At 42.9% G+C, this 22,414-nt stretch overlaps 1 protein-coding gene across 3 annotated transcripts in view; it reads right to left on the bottom strand.

Annotated features, from left to right (window-relative positions):
• Window positions 1-658: 658 nt before the first annotated feature.
• The window catches only part of LOC137344815 (rhomboid domain-containing protein 2-like), a 50,671-nt gene continuing 28,915 nt past the window's right edge, over window positions 659-22,414 (bottom strand). For 2 of the 3 annotated variants that reach the window (XM_068007988.1, XM_068007989.1), the window contains one exon: window positions 659-1,520. In XM_068007988.1, the coding sequence (XP_067864089.1) occupies window positions 890-1,520 (631 nt within the window). In that variant the 3' untranslated portion in view covers window positions 659-889. The remainder of the gene's footprint in view (window positions 1,521-22,414) is intronic. The other variant, XR_010968465.1, reaches the window with a different exon arrangement.

Genomic DNA, 22,414 nt, shown 5'->3' with positions numbered 1-22,414 from the left:
CCATGTGTGTCATCAGTGGCCCAGGATAACTTGTCCTCTCATTTCCCTCTCTCACTATCGGGTGAAAATCCTTGCCTCCATCTTCTACCTTCCGCAAATGGCCTGGCTAATATCAAGCTTGACAGAATGTCAAGTCCACACGGGATTCTCCACACCTGCTTTCTAGGTCATTCTGTAAGGTACAGGGCAGGCCATCTTGGTCTGAATTTCCTTTCTTCTCATTCCTTACTTTTGAACGTCTACTGGCCTGTCCAGTTAACAGACAAAGTTCACAAACACATTCTCTAACAGTACAAGTCAGAGTCAAGCAAGCAGCAGAGTCAAACTCAAGACTGGCTAGGTTGGAGGTATGTCCTTCACACTACTAGACCCATCAGCTGCTAATTTTTAATTAGCACATTAATTGAATGACAAATAAGTCATGTCATACTCTTCAATTGCCCCATTATTCTAGCTGTACTAATGTTGACCCCTAGACATCGCCAGATGGGATTGAAATGGGCATAGTGCCAGGGTTAAGACAAAATCTACAATTCGATCATACTTTGCAACCAGAAAACAATTTTCCAATCCATGCCACCTGTGGTAAAAGTGACGAATGTAGTACAGACAAGAAACACTAATTGAATGTTAAAATAACCAGCAAATGCAAACAAACTACTGAAAGTATGACAACATTTTTAATACCAATATTTGGTACATACAAAGTTGCAGATTTTCAAATCTTTCGCACCTTGAATTTGATACCAAATGATACAATTCACTATGAAGCAACATGAACTTTTCTACTGTCTCACTGACTTGAACCAGCACTTGGGAGTTTCTGTATTTCTATCATCTGATAATTGGTAATCAATAAAATGGCATCTTTGGCATTGAGTGGTGTCCTTTATGATGATGGCACGGCACCTCCATGTTGTGCAGCAGCCTGCGCTAGCAAAGGACCAGGAGGTAAAACTTGGTTCACGACCACAGAACAGGAACCTTCAAAGTCTTTTGTATGGGCATGGCTCTCATAGTAACTCTGTTGGAGCCCGGGAGAATTAAACTGCACCTGTCCATACAGTTCAGCACTTTGATAATCACTTTCATGATCACAAATATGTCTGTGTCCGGGATTATGTGCAAGATCATGGCTGTGCCCATGTCCAGATGTATGTCCAAGATCATGGCTGTGCCCATGTCCAGATGTATGTCCAAGATCATGGCTGTGCCCATGTCCAGATGTGCATCCAAGATCATGGCTGTGCCCATGTCCAGGTGTGTGTCCGACATCATGGGTGTGTCCGTGTCCAGATGTGTGTCTGAAATCATGGCTGTGTCCGTGTCCAGATGTGTGTCCAACATCATATTCAAGTCCAGGACCATATTCAAGACCATAACTAGATCTCTGTTGATGCTCATGTGCATACCAATGTACCTGCTCATTTACAATCCCTGAATAATGGTGGTACTGGGGGACAGTGGATGGAGGAAAGTAATAGGTTTGAGTGGGATAGGACCCTGGTTTAGGATTGCACCTAAAATAAAGAGAAAAAATTATCCCAATGTTGAACTGCCATATATAATTCCATCCAATAAGTATTATCCCCGTATAAGCAAGCCAACATCATGTTAAGGTTTATAGTGTGAAGTTGTTGAAAACAATGTGAATCACAACATCCAGTATTAATGTCAGCAAGTTACAAAAACACATTTCTCACTTGCAGGAAACAAGTTCCTGATGAAGCACTTTACATTCCAATTGCACCAAGTATCCCATAAATGGTTAGATGTGCAGGAACTCTTGGCAAAACCTACTCTAGCAAAAATACATACAGGCAAGTATATTCAAAACTTTTGTGTTATCTAAACACTGCTATAAATTGCTGGAGCAGTGTAAGGCATATGATAAACTGTCAGAAACAGTCAGACATCACATCAAGTAAAAACACATGACCATTGTCTAAATAGTGAATATACACAAATTAAATCCTTTAGACACTTCCCAGATTATAAAGCTGTGATTTTGCAATAGGCAGTAAAACTTTATCAGCAAGATCTTACGGCATTAAAGTCCAATTATGACTTCCTGAAATAAAATGACTCTAATGTTAACCCTGTGCTGGAGGAGCTGCAGTCAGAAGTGCTCTCTCCAACACATCAGTCCCCACATCAGCCATTCCGGATGATGGACAGCAAATCACAAAAAGACAGATCTTCCAATCCGGGGACTACTGGGCCTACTCAGTAAAGAGGTACGACTCCTGGCAGGTTAGCGGAGCTCTTGTTATTAGCTGTAAGAAGGTACTTCCTCGGCCCCCCCATCTCACTTCCCTCCCTCTCCATGGTGGAGTGCAGCCCTTCCTACAACAAACACGGTGGAAACTCGGTCTGATCAAATGATGTCTGACATCCGCCTGGGACTGTAGAAATACCAAGCAGTCACTGGCCCATTCCTGGAGATTCGCTCAGCATTCTCCTCACCCCTCCGAACCCCCTCACACAAGTATCTAGACTAGCAACGGTGACCCACCCACCCACACGGGCAGGCGATAACAACAACCGCCATCCAAATCAACATGACTACCAGCAGGCAACTTCCTGACTCAACGACTCAAACTTGCATTGCTCCCAGCACAGACACAACCATGCTACAAAACCATAATGCCGCAATGCACTCCTTCCACGAGCAACGTAGAATTAAAATGTACAACATATTCATAACATATTTATGTGAATGTAAACTGTTGAGAATTCAATTAAAAAACAAGTGTTCAGCCATAAAAACATTAAACTTGGGTGATTTACCCAAAGGCTCTGCTGGTTAAGACAGTCTGCAGATGAGGCATTTAAAACCAGGGATGTCCCAGGTTGGTACTGATCTCGGGCAGGCTGGTAGTTGGAGCAGTGCAATTGGTCTCAGCGCTCTTTGATTAGGGAGGAGAAAATCGGGGCAGGGTCTCCCGATCACTGGGGACCCTGGCTGGAAGCGTGCACATAGATTATAAAATGAGGATATGAATCAGGAATATGTTGCCAGCTGGTGCCGCGAATGAAGGCTCTCTGCAAGCTTTCAAGAGGGAGCTGGACCGATTCTTGGCTGGGGCAGAGATCGCATCATATAGAAGGTAAGTGGATTAACACGGTCAATGCGATCTCCTGGACTGGTTTCGATCGTCCAGGGGGGGTGTCGGAGAGGAATTTTACAGCTTTTTCTCCCCCTTGTTTGTTTTTCTGCCTCTCCCAGGAGATTACATGGCTGCTGGGGGTAGGAAGTGTCTAGTCATAGTGCTCCAGCCATCACAGTGTGTGGGGCAGACTTGATGGACCAGCTAGTCTTTTCCTACCTGTCATTTTCACATGTTTGTAAATGGTTGAACAGCCTGCTGACACTCACTGTCCAGGTTCATGCATGCAAAATGACCAGTTGGACAAGATACCCAAGGATGCCCAGTGCCTGTGGGACTGCCCCATGCAAGAAATCGACACCTTCAGGAGAGATTGGGCTTTTGTCCAGCCAATAAATTGCTGTTTCAGATAATGTACCATTACAACATCGGACTGCATCTTAAAATCTATTAGTGATTACAAGGCGATGACATAATCAAAGGAGTCAGATAGTTTACATATAGAGCAATGGATACCAAAAAGTGATCACGAGGCAACAATGTAATTGAGGTGCAGGTGGATAGTTATATCTGAGAACTGCAGTCTGACGGGATCTCAGCCACACAAGTGATGGTCAAGTGAGTTTAGGACAGTGCTCTGAACCCTGAGATGGGGTCACAGTCTAGAAGTCACTCCTAGGAATCATTCATTCTTTTTGTAATATAGGCTGTGGTTTTCATGAAAGGATTTTATTTCATTTTGACTTGCCAATGGCTTCCTGGTAGTGGTTGTCTGACCAGCATTATGACACTGAAGGATTAATGACCATGATGTAATTACAGCAATTTTATTAACGGTAACGCACAGTTGATAACACAGGAAAGTGTGTCACAGGTCCCTCAACTAAATGAACAACTCAATAAATCAAGGAGGTAAGAAGTCTGACAGGCTGATTAAAAGTCTACCAATAGGGGTCCATATGTAGGGAAAAATATATCTGCCAGACGTGAAGTTTAAAAAAATGTTAAACAATGAAAGTAGTGAAAAGAGAATTTTTTTTTTAAAAAGCGGAGAGAATTCCAAGTGATGGAAGTAGCTACAAAAGGAGTCTACTTTCCACAATTGTTTGGCTAATGCATGATGTCAGAAGGTGGCTGATGTGGACGTTATAATTCAGGCCACTTCCCAGTAGTCCTCAAAATAAAAACAGAAAATGCTGGAAACATTCGGCAGGGCATCGACCTGAACCATTAACTCTCTTTCTCTCTCCATGCGTGTTGCCTGACCTGCTGAGTGTTTCCAGGATTTTCTGTTTTTACTTCAGATTTCCAGTATCTGCAGTATTTTGCTTTTTGTTTCCCTATGTTCCTCATTTGTGTTCTCTGCAAAAGTCAGCTTCTAGGAACATAATGAACAGGAGGAGGCCATTCAGCCCCTCGAGCCTGTTCCGCCATTCAATTAGATTGCGGCTGATCTGTATCTTAATTCCATCTACCGGCCTTGGTTCCATATCCTCCACCTAACAAACATCATTCTCAGTTTTGAAATTTTCAATTGGCCCAGCCAGCTTTTTTTTTGGTGGGGGGTGGGGGAGCTCCAGACTTCTACTACCCTTTGCGTGAAGAAGTGTTTCCTGACTGAATGGCCTAGCTCTAATTTCTGTAGGCAACCCCACAGTTTGAATGAACCAAACTTGATATTAATAAAACATTTGGGATAATGGGCTACAAGGTGAATGAATCCCTATATGCACTGGAAATAATACAGGATACCACCAAAGACCCCAAATTAGAATGAAGGAGGAAGAACTTCATTTATATTGATCTTATTACATCCTCAGGACATCTGAGTGCTTCAAACCAATGAGTTACTTTTCTCAAGTGCATGCACTGTGCTTGGGCCCCAGCTATTCACAATATATATCAATGATTTGGATGAGGGAACCAAAATGTAATATTTCCAAATTTGCCGACGACACAAAACCAGATTGGATTGTGAGTTGTGAGGAGGATGCAAAGAGGCAAGGCGATTTAGACAAGTTGAGTGAGTGGGCAAATACATGTCAGATGCAGTATAATGTGGATAAATGTGAAGTTATCCACTTCGGAAGGAAAAACAGAAAGGCAGAGTATTATTTAAATGGTGATAGATTGGGAAATGTTGATGTACAAAGGGACCTGGGTGTCCTTGTACACCAGTCACTGAAAGCAAACATGCAGGTGCAGCAAGTAGTTCAGAAGGCAAATGGTGTTGGCCTTCATTGCAAGAGGATGAGAGTGCAGGAGCAAGGATGTCTTACTGCAGTTATACAGGGCCTTGGTGAGACCACACCTGGAGTATTGTGTACAGTTTTGGTCTCCTTACCTAAGACAGGATATACTTGCCATAGAGGGAGTGCAGCAGACTGATTCCTGGGATGGAAGGACTGTGGTATGAGGAGAGACTGGGTTGGGTCGACTCGGCCTGTATTCACTTGAGTTTAGAAGAATGAAAGGGGATCTCATTGAAACATATAAAATTCTGACACGGCTAGACAGACTGGATGCAGAGAGAATGTTTCCCCTGGCTGGAGGATCCAGAACGAAGGGTCACAGTCTCAGGATACGGGGTAGTAGAACATTTAGGACTGAGATGAGGAGAAATTTCTTCACTCAGAGGGTGCTGAACCTGTGGTATTCTCTACCACAGAAGGCTGTGGAGGCCAAGTCACTGAATATATTGAAGAAGGAGCTAGATAGATTTCTAGACACAAAAGGCATCAAGGGGTATGGGGAGAGAGCGGGAATATGGTATAGAGATAGAGGATCAGCCATGATCAAACAGCAAATCATAGAATTGTTACAGCACAGAAGGAGGCCATTCATCCCATCGAGCCTGTGCCTTGCAAATTAGATTATTGACCAGTTAATTTGCTTTTGGTGATGTTGATCGAGAGGAGTGTTAACCAGTGGGAACTCCCTGCTCTTCTTCAAATGGTGCTATGGAATCTTGTACATCCACCTAAACAGGCAGACCTCTCGTTGGAAAGATAGCTCCAACAATGTAACACTCCTTCAATACTGCAAAGAGTTGTCAGCCTAGATTATGTGCTCAAGTCCTGGAGTGGGGCTTGAACTCATGCCCTTTTGACTCGGCGGTGAGTGCGCTATCCACTGAGTTGCCATATTTACCAGATCAAACAATCTGGCATGCTTTCTCAGACAATTTTACCCCATTCTAAACCGGTGTTCTTCTGAGGACAGGTAGTTTCCATTTTTAACCCTAACTAGTTCAAAAGCCATCAGTTTGCCCTGAACCCACAACTTTCTCTAGTTTCTCTCCCATTTCCCCTCTCTGAACTCATCTTGTCCAGGTGATCCACCTCTGCTCTCTCAACCCTATTCCCACTAAACTGCTGACCATCCAACTTCCCTTCCTAGCCCCTATGCTAGCTGATATTGTTAACGGTTCCTTTTCCTCAGATACTGTCCCCCTCCCTTTCAAATCTGCATCATCATCCCCCGTCTCAAAAAACCCAACCTTGACCCCTCTGTCCTTGCAAACTACAGCCCCATTTCTAAGTTCCCTTTTCTCTTCAAAGTTCTTGAATGTGTTGCTGCCTCTCAAATCTGTGTCCATCTTTCATGCAACTTGTTTGAATCTCTCCAATCAGGTTTCTGCCCCAGCCACAGCGCTGGAACAGCCCTAATCAAAGTTGCCATTGACATTCTCTGTGACTGTGAGCGTGGTGCAATATCCCGCCACATCCATTCAACCTCTCTGCAGCCTTTAACAGTTGACCACACCATCCTCCTCCAACGCTTCTCCGTTGACCAGCTGAACGGGACTCCCCTTGCCTGGTTCCACTGTTACCTATCCAATCGTAGCCACAGAATCTCCTGCAATGGCTGGCTTCTTTTCCTGCCCTTCCACCGTTTCCTTTGAAGTTCCCCATGAATGTATCCTTGACCCCTTACTATTTCTCATCTACATGCTGCCCCTCGGCAACATCATCCGAAGACATGACGTCTGATTCCACATATACGCTGACGACACCCAGCTCTACCTCACCACCACCACTCGACCCCTCCACTACCTGCGTTGTCAGGATGCTTGTCCAATATTCAGTCCTGGATATGCTGCAAATTCCTCCAATTAAACAATGGGAAGACCGAAGTCATTGTCTTTGGCCCGCGCCACAAACTCTGTTCCCTCGCTACCGATACCATCCCTCTCCCTGGTCATTGTCACAGGTTGAACCAGAACGGTCGCAACCATGGTGTCTTATTTGACTCTGGGTTGAGCTTCCGACCCTATATCCTCTCCATCACAGAGACCGCCTACTTCCATCGTCTCCACCCCTGCCTCAGCCCATCTGCTGCTGAAACCCTCATCCATGCTTTTGTTACCTCCAGACTTGACTGTTCCAATGCTCTCCTGGCCGGCCTTCCAACTTGCACCCTCCGTAGGCTTGAGCTCCTCCAAAACTCTGCTGTCCGTACCCTAATCCACACCGAGTCCCGTTCACCCATTGCCCCAGTGATCTCTGACCTTCACTGACTCCTGGTCCGGCAATGCCACTATTTTAAACTTCTCATCATCTTCGTATTCAAATCCCTCCATGGTCTCGCCCCTCCCTATCTCTGTAACCTCCTCCAGCCCTACAACACTCCGAGAACGGCACATCCCCCACTCCCTTCGCTGCACCATTGGCGGCCGTGCCGTCAGCCGTCTGGGGCCTAAGCTCTGGAATTTCCTCACTAAACCTCTCCACCTTTAAGATGTTCCTAAAAACCTACTTCTTTGATCACCCGTCCAAATATCCTAATATTTCCTGCTTTGGCTCAGTGTCAATTTTTGTCTGATTACGTTCCTGTGAAGTGCCTTGGAACGTTTTCCTACGTTAAAGGTGCTATATAAATGCAAGTTGTTTTTGTTGATATCTAATACATTTAAAGTCAGAAATGAGAAACCATATAATCAAAACTTTATGAAGAGATGAAATATATAGAATTTCTATAATTTGGAACAGAATGGATCTCTGCCCCTTCACAGTGCCACAGACCCACAAAAGGGCATTTTGTAATCAAATCAACATTGTTCTTGGCAATACCCTTCTTTATTACAAGAGGCTCAGATTTTTCATCTGAAATATAGTTATAATAATTATGAGCAAATTAAATGCAGAACAATTCCTACCCTCTGTAACCCATTAAATAAAAAAGCAATCTACAGGTTCCACATCACTTAGTTATATGTCTAATAAATCATCACTGACATGACAAACGTATGTATTCTGTTGAAAGCGGTTCTGTGAATTTTATAAATGTATTCTTTCAAGCATACGACAATCTCATTTTGAAGAACTTCTTGGTTATCAAACCATGCTCTGCTGAAGTGGGCAGATGGCATTAGTCTACTGGAGCAATGCACAAAGGGAGGTGCCACACAAAGGAACTCTCACATGGAGGAGGGAAGGGTGGGTAAAAACAGTACAGCACCATGGGAGAGGCCTGGCAATAGGTCATTTGTAGAGTAGCCACTGGTCTGGCTTTCAACCGGACAGTCGAGTTTTGAGATTGTCAAAATTTCAGGAGGGTCAATCAAAAACCAAAGCCTAGTTTCCTCTTTATGGCTCAAATTCACATGAGCTGGTCAAACACTGAACCTCATTCAGTTTGATTACGGGACCTGTGCTCTTGTCACTAAACAAACATTGTTCTACCCGAGTCCCTGTGTCCAGAGAGCACCAGCTGGTCTGAGACATTATCACATTTGGAAACTATCCATCAAAATCAAAAACACAATGGTACAAAATTGACACATGTAGCAACTTGGATTTTGCAGTTGTGCCAGAGTTGGATTTTTCAAAGTTATATTTCTATAATGTTAGATTCAGCTTATCAAGGGTTAACTCCCAAGGTTGCACACAGCATTTTTTTTTCCTAAATGTTAGGCCAGCGATTTGCAGTCCGAATTGGTACAAGGAGGTTACACAATCTGAAGCATTTCATGCCGTTGTGGGAAGATGTCTCTTGCCACACCCGAGGGGAGAGGTGTCATTCCATTCCATTTGCCTAATTGAAGGCTTGGCAAAGGCAGATGCTGGGCAGCCTTGTGCTCACACAAAGGGGCAGTAACTTTGATTGACAGCTCAATGGCCCAACCCCCATCTTACAAACTTGAGGCAGATGACGAGAAGTATCTTTCTCCCAGACACAGTGAGGTGTAAGGTTAGAGTAACAGCAGCAAGTGTTCTGCATTTTAAAAATCTGAAGCAGATTAGGTTTGAATAGCTGAGCTAGAGAAGTGAACCTGTGTTTGTACAGTTAGCAAGTTGTATCTTCATTATTAGTCATAACTGAGAGGCATAGTGAAATGGTTTGTTCTCACTATGAAAAAATTTATGAGTGAACAGCATAAGTTATGTATATAAACCAGTTCATGGTTTGAAGTCGTGCCTCATCTCGATAGTGTTTTTCTGTCCATCTTCTGTAAAGAAAGAATTCATGAGGCATTATGTCCAATATTTCAGTAGCCAGAGAACAGATTCTTAGGTCCTTAGATCTTGCAATCATTTAACTAGCTATTAGGCAGTAAAAGGGGATGCTCGGTCCTTACTGGAGTGACACTGAATCCAAGAGAGTATCTTCCTACCTTACAAGAGTGGCTGCACTTCAAAAGTACTTAATTGGTTGTAAAGTGCTTTGGGACGTCCGGAGGTCATAAAAGGTGCTATATAAATACAAGTTCATCCTTTCTATTAGAAAACCCAAAATTGAGACAGTTTTGAACTCAGCAATAGGTGGCAACTCCAGTCTGGGTTTATAGAGTGCCTTTAATATAGAAAACTACATTATCTGGGGGAAAGGAAGAAATCATGGTGGAATGGGAGGGGGAAGAGAAAAGCCTGCTTCCATTCTATGGCAGTATTAGAGAAAAATTAGCCTTAAGCAAGAAAAATGAGAACCAGATGGAAAGGAAACTACACAACATTAGTTATTTCTGTTTCATTGCATCTTTCCATTCCTCTGCCTTCGACTTCCTAGCTGTGAATGGTTTGAACAAAAGATTTACAGATACTGCATTGCAAACATTGACTCTTACACTTTGTTGGTTGGCCAGCTAATGGAGGCTGGTATACTTTTGAATATAAGGCAGGGATGAAAAAAGGTCATTTGTCCTAACTCTTCCCTTCTAGCGGCCACCTGCATTTGTACACGCCCAGGTGGCAACTTTGACTTTGGGCAATAGTGTAAATTAGGCGATAATGGATCTACCGCCAGTTATACATCTCTCCTGATATTCATTGCCACAATAGAAATGTAAATGGGGGGTGTATAACGGGCAGCTGATCAGATATTGCCCGTTTTACAATATTGCCCAAAGTCAAAATTATCCTCCTAATGCCTAGCTGTGCTACCCTGCCTGGCAAATCATTCCAAACAGGTACGACCCTTTGAGTAAAAAGGTTGTCCTTGATATCTAGACTAACTTTCCTTTCACCAAGTTAATTTCATGACCTCTGTGTGACAAAAATGAAGCATTCTTTGTGTATAATGGATTATTTCTTGAATTCTTTTTTGCTGCTGAGAATATTTAGAGTTAAAGCTAGGTAGTCAGCTCATCCTCTCTCCGCCTTTAAAACCCTTTTCCAAACCCATCTTTTCCACCAATCTGCTGGTCACCTCTCCTACACTTTCCCTTATCTAGTCCTACTTCCCAGCCCCCCAACCCGCGCCACCCCTACCCAAAGCATCTTTGAATATTTTCTATGTTAAAAGTGCTAAATAAATGTAAGTTGATGTCGATCTATCAAGCTGCAAGGAACATGTATTATGTCTGGTACAGTCTCCACCACTTAAAACGTCCACGTTTAAAACAGGCAGACACATATATCGGCCAAAAGGTGATAACCATTATTGTCATAAAAGTCAATTTCAAAGTTGCCGATTATAGCGTCTAAAGAGCTCAGTTTATTTCGGGCAGAAACAGCTGTACTTACTCAGTAGTTCTTGCATTCAGTGCAACTCATTAAGGTGCACTGAATGCAAGAACAAACATAAGTAAATAGCAAATAAAAACAGAAAATGCTGGAAACAGTATTTTACATTTGTATAAGTAAATAACACTTCGTTAAGGTTCAATTATTGTTTATATACTTAAACCCCTCTAATCCCTGCTAAGTGCTGTGGGGTTACAGTTTGTTCTAAGCACTGACCGCAGTTTAAATAAAGCTAGTTGCATTACACGCAGTCTTGTTCAACTTATTTGTAATCTACAACATTCGCAACTTATTCTGGCCATCGCATACAACGGGCAAATCACGTTCGCACCAATGAGCCCGCTATAAGCAGTGGGGACTGTGTGCCAATGAAAAGCATGAACTTGCATTTATATAGCACCTTTCACATCCTAAAATGCTTTACAGCAAACAAAGTACTTTTAAAGTGTAGTCGCTGTTCTAATGTAGGAAATGTGGAAGCCAATTTGCGCACAGCAAGGTCCCACAAACAGCAATGCGATAAATGACCAGATAATCGGTTTTAGTTATGTTGGCTGAGGGATAAATATTGGCCAGGTCACCAGGGAGAACTCCACTGCTTTTCTTCGAAATAGTAGCATGGGATCTTTTACGTCCATCTGAGAGGGCAGACAGGGCCTTGGTCTTATCCGAAAGATGACAACTCTGACCGTGCAGCAATCCCTCAGTACTGCAATGGGAGTGTCAGCCTAAATTTTGTGCTCAAGTCTCTGGAGTGGGACTTGAACCCATAACCTGCTAACTCAGAGGCGAGAGTGCTACCACTGAACCGTGACACCTAAAATAATAATGAAGGCATTTTAATTTGCATGTGTAGTTTGCTCCTGTCAAACAAAAGGGGATTTAATATGCTAATGCCTGTTGAGTGCAGAACAATTAGTGTCATTCTGTCCAGTGGTGCCCCTGATATTAGCTGGTTAAAATGTTTGATAATTCAAAGTAACTGGGGCAAACATCTGATGTAATTAACATCCTGTGAATGTTCTGAAGTAAGAGGTTTGATTGACAGCCAAACCTGGGCTGAAGTCTTGATTCTGGTTTGTGAGAGGCGCATGGCCATGAGCCTTTTCCGTCCATTTGACAACATAGCCCTGTAACCAGGAGCTGCTGGTTGTGGGTTTGCTTTTGTCAGCCAACACCCAGCTCACCAGACAAGGCTGAAGCAGCAGCAACAGAAGCACTATATTTAGGCCTTATAAGGCTTTGGTTTGTCTGCAACTTGGAGCAGTGTGTCCTGCATGTGGTAAAGGATATGGAGGTTGTGGAAGAGGTGCATTAGAAAGTGACCAGAATGATACTGTGTGTAGGGGCTCTAAGTTATGAATATAGGCTCCTAGAGTTAGGGATATTTATTTTAAGAGAAACAGGCTTAGAGAGGATATGATTGAGGTGTTTAAAAATGACGAAAGGATTGGATTCTGTCCAGCTGGATAAGTTATTTGAGATGAATAAGGATGGTAGGACCATATAAATTCCATAGGCAAAGTTAGGGTAGATGCCAGAAAGTATTTCTTTTGACTGACAGTCATCGTCATCTGGAATAGACTGCCAAAACACAGTGGGTATGAATTTGCTGCAGTCCTCTAAAGGGAGCTTAAGAAAGTTCTCGAGTGAGGAGGACATCTCTAACATGGGGCAAGTTGCTAGTTAACAGCAATTATTAGGAATTATGGGTACTTGCTTGACTGCCTTGGAGAGCCAGAGAGGAATTTCCCAACGTTTTTCCTCAATTGGCTGCAGGTTTTTATTTTTTTGACGAGCTCTCAGAAGATTGTGTAGTTAGGGGGTCGGTCAATGATGTACCTAGTTGCACCATGTCTAGATGAGGCAGCCTTGATGGACTAGATACTTGTTCCCCACTCTTTGTGAGATCTTTTGGCCACATGCAGAAAGGTGTCTTACTGATTTTGCACGCACTTCATGTTTTAGCTTAAGTAGAATCAAGTTAAGTGAGGCTTGTTCTAGATCCCCCACTGATAAACCATTGTATTTTTTACAACATTTCTGCCTAGTTAGTAAAGGTTAATTGCTCCCCTGATGGCTTAATTGGTGCAATGAATGTGTAATTGAGCTACGTGGGAGTACCTTCACCACACGGACTGCAGCGGTTCAAGAAGGCGGCTCACCACCAACTTCTCAAAGGCAATTAGGGATGGGCAATAAATGCAGGCCTTGCCAATGACGCCCACATCCCAAGAACAAATAAAAAAACCGCAGACAAGAATACCGATGTTTAATTCTTGGCCTGTGCTGAATTAGTTAATCTCAGCCAAGGTGGGAGAATTTGCACTAAAACTAGGCTAGGGAGAGGAAAAACCAGCTCTGGTTCCTACTCCAGATCGCCATCTTGTGACCTCCTGCTGGATAGCTGCCAAAACTCAATATCCAGTTCATACACAATTGAACAATACAGCACAGAATGAGGCCATTCAGCCAATCGTGCCTGTGCTGGCTCTTTGAAAAGAGCCATCCAATTAGTCCACTCCCCTGCTCTTTCCTGTAGCCCTGCATTTTTTCCTTTTCAATTCCCTTTTGGAAGTTACTATTGAATCTGCTTCCACCACTCTTTCAGGCAATGATGGCTACATTTTTGATTATGTCTCTGTGAAGCACCTTAGGGCGCATGTCTGTGTTAAAGGTGCAATAAAGTAATTATAATAGTTATGGTTGCTGTCGTTTGAAGAACTACCAGAGTACAATTGGTGCCTATGGAATGGTATCCTAGCATGAGTCAGCATCTTTAGGAGAGGAGGCAAGAAATTTGGAGGGGAAGGAAAGAAAATTGCTAAAAAGCCTAGATCTTTAGCTTCTGTCCTAGCCAGGGTGCCTACTCCTGAGCACTATCCAGTCACTCCTGCTCGAAAAGGCACGGACGTGCACTGAGAACAGCACTGGTCTTAGGCGAGATGGCCTGCTAAGACTCATCCAATTCTCAATAGCAGCTGATAATTTCACACTTCATTTTAATACTCGGGACCATCAGCCTGCCGCAAAAAGGCAGAGGGCGTTGGAGACAGAGGGTATGTAGTACCAGATAGGAGTTCAGTTGTGAATGGGACATGAGGTGATGGTTAGTGGTGGAAAGGATGTGGAGGAGCATACCAGTTCTTTCTGCTTGAAGTCAGTGGTTGTCCTAGTTAGTTGAGAATGCAGCTTGGATTCATCTCTGCTGGATAGAGTAACTCATACACATTTTTAATCCATAAATATTTACTTAGAATTCAGTAGGACTGCTTCACATGATACAGAGGGGTCCTCTTTATCCAAACATCACTTGTTTAACCTGCCCAGTTATCTAAACCACAACTCATGTGTATGGTTATTCACACCACATGCCAGTTTTTGTTCTGAATTAATATTATTTAAAACAGCATAGCACTGAATTCATTAACTTGTTATCCACAGTGGTGTTTCCTCAGTTCTGGATAAACAGCATCTCATTGTACCACCAAATGTTTGAACGTTTCCCACCTCTCTCTCACACCCTCACAATTAACCACCCATTCCACTTGTTACTGATTTGTAATGTTGGCATGAAGTTCAAGTCACACTTCCACTCCACCACTTCAGCACCAACTACATAGCTAGTCCCATTTATTGCAGTCTTACAACTTTCCATTAACCAGGAGACGTGTAGAGGACAACGGCCTGGAGTTTCCTCCGTGGGCGCAATCGGAAAATTGCACCCAAATTGCGCCTGCCTGGCCGAGGCGAAACCGCGCCCAAGTTTCCGCGGAAACTATTTAGCATAAGCCTGAATGTAACACTACTCATGAATCAGTGTAATGTACGAGCGTAACTGAAATGCAACTGGAACAGAGCAAACGGGGCCTCAAGGTGCTAGGATGGGGTGGGGCGGTATAAAAAGGTGAGGAAAGAGGTGACCAGAACTGACAGCACAGACACTGGTGACAAGGCCGGCCACAGGACGAGCACTTCGATGTTTCTTCAGGGTATCAACTTTCTGCCCAATTACCAGATCAGCATGAAAAGAGAAAAAATAAGACACACACCAGTACCACGCCTGGTCTGCTTACACTTTGGATACAGTATTTTTTCTCACAGTACCAGCCTGTGCATTAGACCATTACATTCACACAAAACCCTAATTACCAATGACTACATTCACAAAAAGTTTGCCAGGAGTTTAAAATCCGCCTGGTGCCCTTTTCATTATTTGCATTTTACTTTTTGTTGATTTAGGTTTGGAGATCTTAAAGTTTTTTTTTAGTCTAGAGGTCTGCTTCTACTTAGCTTCAACTTTTACGTTTTGATACGGCAATTAAGATTAAAGCCAAGAACAATACAGATCTGCAAGATGTTAGAAGAGTGCACTTGGGCTTTGCAGAAGGTACTAGGGAATATCTCTCTACGTGGGAGGTGGCACTTGAAAATAAAACAATGGGAGAAAAATGGAAAGATTTTAAAAGGCCAGTTTAAGACTGTGAAAGGAAAAAGAAAAGGCATTCAAACTTAAACCAATAGCTCAACCCAGAGCAGTTGCCCAATAAAGAGATCAAGAATAACCCAAAATTTGTAAATTATTTCATAAGATGCAAGGAATGAACTTATAATAAACAAATGTTTAAAATTGAGATAGTTCCCACCCCGGCTGAAATTGCAGCCGCTTGGATGTCAAGTGAGGACGTGCTCCAATGCCTCTGCAGTTGAATGGCCTGCCAATACTCAATATCAAGGCAACTCAATGACATCAATAGTGCCCACTTGGATGAAATATTGGAGGGCACCCGGTGACCATGAAACCATACCTTAGCGAGAAGAGGAGGGAAGAAAACTGGCAACTTTTGCTGCTTTTAAAATGAAACTAAAAGCTACAGTACCAGCTTGGTCCCCTTCAGTGAAACTGAACCTACATACATTGCAGCATTGTGAACGGCTTCCAAGACCAACAAGGATGGTGAGCCCTGCAAAATGTACAAGAACCAGCCAAAGACAGACTGGCTGCATGTGCCCCTGAACTAGATCTTTGCCGACTTGGAGACCCAAAATGGCAATTCTCCAGCAGGCTGCTTTCTCACTGGGGCTATAGGGATTTACCCATCTCAGGTAGGAGACAGTCAAACAATTATCTTTACGAATTTACAAAGTTAGCAGAGTATTTCACACAGAAAGTATTATTCTTTCCTCATAAGCAATTTTAGAAATCTAAAAATAAATGGTTTGCAGATGTTACAAAATTTGGAAATTTTTCAAGCGATTTAAAAAAAATTTTTTTTATTCGTTCACGGGATGTGGGCGTCGCTGGCAAGGCCGGCATTTATTGCCCATCCCTAATTTAGCAAATGCATTATGTGAAAGATCCACTTGCATAACTTAGTGTCGGTTTAACAACCTTACATAACACGCACACATATATAACATTAAAAATCTTATATTGGTATGCACTTCCTAATTCTCATTTATTATGGAAACTGCCTATGTAAACAGGTCACGCTGTAATTGCACCCTTCTGCCAGTGCAGGAGCAGCAGCACCACTATTGGCAGGAGGCTGCAATTACAGCGTGACAAATTTATATAGGCAGATTCCATTATAAATGTGGACATGGGAATTTATAATGGAAATATAAAAATAAGGACAGAATGTGTGACTTCAAAATAGGGACAAAATTATGACTTCACATCCTGGTTCAATTATCCCTCACCCTGAAGACCACTTGGCCTTGACCTTCCTGTGTGAAATGTCATGGGAGATCTAATTATATACATGTATCTCCCATTATATATCCAAATGAAACTCCTCATTCCCTTTAATGTTATCCCAACAGAACATGCATCCCTGTTTGAGAGCAGGCTTCCTGCTCACAAGCTAACCCTGCCCTGTGACCACCCACAACTCGGTGACCAGTCCTTCAATTTTCCCTCCCACCCACTGAAAAAGTGCTTGACCTTCATTTGGCCCCATCTTACCACAGCACGCACTGAAATTAGTAGCTTCTCATATGGGAAACTAAGATGGAACCTGGGTTTGTGCCCCAAACAGAATCGTTCCTTAATATTTAATATATACTAGTGGTTCTCCCCTGGTATTACTCAGATGGAGTAGACATAAAATGATAGGAGGGTTATACTTTGTGACCACAATCTATAATAAAAGTAATCAGAAACATTACTGAAATCTGACGCACACTTTTCAGATGGAATTGTATGAAAACGTAAAGCTGAGGAAAGTGTAGGCAGATTGAATTCATTCCTATGGAGACTTTGCTAGGGCAATATAATTAACTGGTATTAATGCATCTCGCAATATAAAACCAATTCTGACAATTCTATGATAAAATTGTACAGAAATCTTTGAAGTAACAAAGTGGCTGGTCATAGTCATGACCGTTGCAATATCTCCCACTCATTTCTGCTTTCTTTGACATAGTGCCAGCCATGAAGCTGGTCAGCAGGTCGTTGAGAACAGAAGGCGTAGCAAAGAGGAAAATATGAAAGGATGAAATGGAGAGGAGCCAAGCAGGAACTGCAACCAGTGACAGGGCAGGAGAGGAGTAGCGAGCAGGAGATAGGTGGGTTCAGGGGAGCAGAAGGCTTCATCTCAGCGGAGCGAACAGCAGGTCCACATTGGGCAGCTGGGAGAGTAGAAGCAGATTGGGGAACGTGGGGAAGACAGTCAGCAAAACAGGAAAAGACAAAGGCTCCGACGGATAGCAGAGAGTAAGGATCTTAGCCCACTCATGCAAGTGGCCCAATCTGTAAAGGAAATAAAACTGGTGGAAAGGTCATGAAAAAATAAAGCTGCAGGATAGTGAAGTCCCAAGCCCCTAGGTAGGGCTCTGGAAAGAAATCGTAGTGTAGGAATGTGGAATGATTTCAAGGAGGATCACGTATTTTTTTGTGGTTATCTTACTTTTCTTTACACATGATGTGGAGATGCCGGTGATGGACTGGGGTTGACAATTGTAAACAATTTTACAACACCAAGTTATAGTCCAGCAATTTTATTTTAAATTCACAAGCTTTCGGAGATTTTCTCCTTCCAAAACATTTGCCTGAGGAAGGAGAAAATCTCCGAAAGCTTGTGAATTTAAAATAAAATTGCTGGACTATAACTTGGTGTTGTAAAATTGTTTACAATTTCTTTACACAGCTATACATTAAGCTGCATTAGAAAGAAAGAGCTTGAATTTCTATGGCGCCTTTCACCACCTCAGGTCATCCCAAAGCTCTTTACAGCCAATGAAGTACTTTTGAAGTGTTGCAATGTAAGAAGGAACTACTTTGGGGGGAAAAAAAATGAATTCAGCAATGTGATTAGCTGAAATTCCAACTTTCAGAAGGTGTTGCCTTTCTGTGGGATCTACCTTTCAGCGACTTAGTATGGTTATGTTGTTTATTTCAGCCAACGGGAAAAGCTTGACACTTGATTTTTCTTTTGTTGCTGGATAGATTTAACTGCCACCCACAGCGCTACAACTCACCCGTAGAAAATATATTTAACATAGCAAACCATCCCAAGAATTTTGCAAGAGGGAAAAATCAGATAATGAGCAGCAATTGAGAGACTGGGGGGGGGGGAGGAGTGACTGAAAGAAAGGTCAAAGAGGTAGGTTTTGAGGAAGAACAAAAATAAAAACACTGGAGAGTCAGCAGGTCAGGCAGCATCTGTCGAGAGAACACAAATCAATTGATGTTTCAGGTATACACTGCCCCTTTATACCAGAAACATTAACTGATTTGTGTTCTCTCAACAGATGCTGCCTGACCTGCTGACTGTCTCCAGCGTTTTCTGACTTTGTTTCAGATTTTCAGCATCATTCATTTAGAAGGAGAGATGAAGCAAAGCAGAGAAGTTTGGAGAGAATTTTTGAATGTAGTAGTCAGCTGAAGGCTCTGCCACTGATGGCAGAGCTGACGAAGGATGGGGGCATGCAGTAATCTCAATTAAAGAGCAGAGGGTGCCAGCTATGTTAAAAGGATGGAGTACATTGCGGAGATAGGGTGACGCAAGGCCATTAAGAGATTTGTAGACAAGATGAGCATGTTGAAATCAATGTATTGAGAATTGGTAAGAATGGGCTAATTGGGAGAGGGTGAAGGGGTTGAGAGTGGGCGGAGAGGTTGAGAGGCTTTTTGAAGAAGGTATGTCGAAGCAGTTTTGAAAGCGGGAGACCATACCAGGGAGATGCAGTTGGTGATGTCTGCAAGCAGGGGCTAAAGAGTAGTTGAGCTCCTGAGTCAGGAAAGCAGATGCTGAGACTGATCGAAATCAGGGCTGAGGGATGGGGCGGGGTGCTAAGACAGGGGAGAAGCTGGAATGTTTTCTGGGATCAGGGGAGGCCTACAGGGACTTCATGGTGGGCAACAGGAGGTTGAGACAGATGTCAATTTTGAAGACATAATGATCCACAAACTCTTCCTACTTGACGTCAGAAGATGAGGACGAAAGAGGCAAGCAAGGGAGACTGAGGGAGGCAGTATGTGGTGGAGGCGAGTTTGTGGTCGTCCTTAACTTCATGGATAGTCTTGGAGTAGTAAAAGAATTTGGCAGCACAGAGAGGGAGAGGCAATATTGCTCGAGTGGTCAAGCTAGTATCTGCAGTGGACAACCAGGCCAGTTGCATGCCATGTGAAAGAATGAACTTGCATTTATATAGTACCTTAAGAAGTCCCAAAGCATTTCACATCCAATTAATTACTTTTTGAAGTACAGTCATGATCATGGGTCCTCAAGCCCCTAGCTCTCAAATTTAGGGTCACAGAGATGGGTGCTACATCAGTAGGAAAAGGGAGACTGTGAGTGATCTAACACAGTTGAAAGCAATGAAAGATGAAGCAAAGCAGCTTTTGAGCAGGATGACAGAAACATCGATGTTGTGGTGAATGGAAGTTGGGAGGACAGGGGTCGTGAAGTAGGGGATGTGGATAGTGAGGGTGAGGAGGCAGTGATAGCCATTGCCTCCAAGTCACATAGCATCCTGACTTGGAAATATGTCACCGTTCCTCCATCAGTGTTGGGTCAAAGCCCTGGAATTCCCTACCTACCACCATCACCACAAGGACTACAGCAGTTCAAGGCATCGGCCTACCACCTTCTCAAGGCAATTAGGGGTGGGCAATAAATGCAACCTTGCCAGTGATGCCCATATCCTGTGAACAAATTTTTTTTTAAAAATGAGATAACCTCGCTGGTGACGAAGGCCTCACGTGGTGTCAGATGGGTGGGTAGGGTGTGCATGCAGTGATTAATGTGCAGGATGAAATTGAGTCAGGAAAGGGCAGAGGGGAGTTTGGATGCGGGCTGAAGTCACTAAGGATGGCTCATCACTCGGTGCGTAGGCTATGAGGGGGGCGGGGAACGGAAGAGATTTTGGAGAGCCTGAAAGGTAGTAGATGCAGAGAACACGCGTTTTATTGTATTAACAGACAGGTATTATGCCAATCTTCTCCCCATTTTACTGAATTTACTGACTCCTCCTGGAGTACAGTTGCTCAGGTACTGAGAAACCTCTTGTAACTCATCCAAGTACCCATTCTTCATAGGTGAGCCTAGACTAGAAATGTTAATTGGTCTGTCTCACCCAATGTCTCATTTTTCAGTGAGGGGGGTAACTGAATAACAATCAGGAGTGGGAACCCTGTCTAGATTCTTTTCCCCACTCTGGACCATGGGTACTGAAACTAATTGTAGCACCGAGAGCACTACCCAGGCTAAGATCAGCTAACGTAGCACAGACCTAGAATCAAACCTTTGCTTTACCTAGTCAATATGCCTCTGGGCAGTGCCATTTACACTAAGCAACCAGGGAACATAGAAACAGGAGTAGACCATTCAGCTCCTTGAGCCTGCTCCGCTATTCAATTAGATCATGTCTGATCTGTACCTCAACTCCATTTACCCGCCTTTGCTCCATGTCCCTTGATATCCTTACTCAACAAAAATCTATCGATCTCAGTTTTGAAATCTCCAATTCTCTGAGCATCCACAGCATTTTGGGGGGGTGGGGGGCGGGGTAGAAGAGAATTCCAGATTTCTACTACCCTTTGTGTGAAAAAGTGCTTCCTGATTTCCCTCCTAAATGGCCTAGCTCTAATTTTAAGATTATGTCCCCTCATTCTTGACTCCCCCATCAGAGAAGCATACCACTTCTCCCCATCACTTTCAACATTAGAGCAGAGAACGCTACAGACCGATGGAAAATTGCAATGTCACGCACCAAACGTCTTTTAAAATTAATTCCAGCTGGATTGCCAGCCAAAACACTCATTTGTCCTCCTCCAAAAAGACTACAGTATACAACATCACTCTCTGAATATTTTTAGAAGTTAGTATTTCAGGAACTTTCCCATTATTATACCAAATCACTCCCTTGATCATTTTGCCTAATTCTATTGTTTTTTTATTTTATAAAAGATGCCAATCCTAAATAATTAGTGAGGAAGTCCTACACAAGGTATGGAATGAACAATTTCTCTATGGGATTAATATTAAGGAGTCAGAGCCTGGGAAAACTAACCATTCTTGTAATTAGCTATTTTTAGCTCCAATCCCAATGAAACAAGATCACTAAAACAGATGAGGTATTTATAGCAGATTAGAAAAATTGGAGTTAATTTAGCTGTCAAAAAGAAGAAAATAAGTTTATTGTGAAACATTGTTGGTTGCTTGAAATCCTTGTCTAGAATTACTGACCTGCTCCTACTTACACTACATTCAATGAATGCCTTGGGTTATTTTACATGGTGTTCTTTGGTTTGCAAATACTCTGTAGTGTAGTCTTAAAATAAATCAGTTACTAGTAAGTGTGTTTGCATCTATAATAATTTAGAATTAAGAGAATTCACTTTAATACCTTGCTAAGGGTGAAATGACCAATATTTGACCCCCAGACTGTAAAGGTTATAAGAACGTTCAAAGATTGACATTCAGATGCTTTTCGCAATTATTTTTTCTAACCCAGCTTCAGTTTCTTCATTAAAAAAGGGAGATAATGTACCACAGGGACACATTTGCCTCTTAGGGCATGGTTTACTAGATTTTGTAAACCACAAGCAACAGAAGTACACTTTCAAATAGAACAAATTCATCCATCAGCTCCTAGAACCCGAAGCTATCATCTATTGGCTCTTTTTAAACTTTATATACCAATTTGTCAGGTATATACCAACTGTGCTCCATCCAAGCAACATCTGACTGACCATGTGTGACAAGAACAAACCTGTTGGGGTGTCTGGAGTATGTCAGGTGTGGCAACAGTCAATGCGTTTGTCAGAGACAGTCATCCCTAGACTGCTGCACGCCTCCTAGCAGCTACCTTATTACAGCAAAGGTGGCAAGG

This window comes from Heptranchias perlo, chromosome 28 (assembly GCF_035084215.1).
Source record: "Heptranchias perlo isolate sHepPer1 chromosome 28, sHepPer1.hap1, whole genome shotgun sequence".
Classification (NCBI taxonomy): domain Eukaryota; kingdom Metazoa; phylum Chordata; class Chondrichthyes; order Hexanchiformes; family Hexanchidae; genus Heptranchias; species Heptranchias perlo.
The sequence above is the reverse complement of the archived record's forward strand: the minus strand, read 5'-3'. Positions and strand labels throughout refer to the sequence as shown.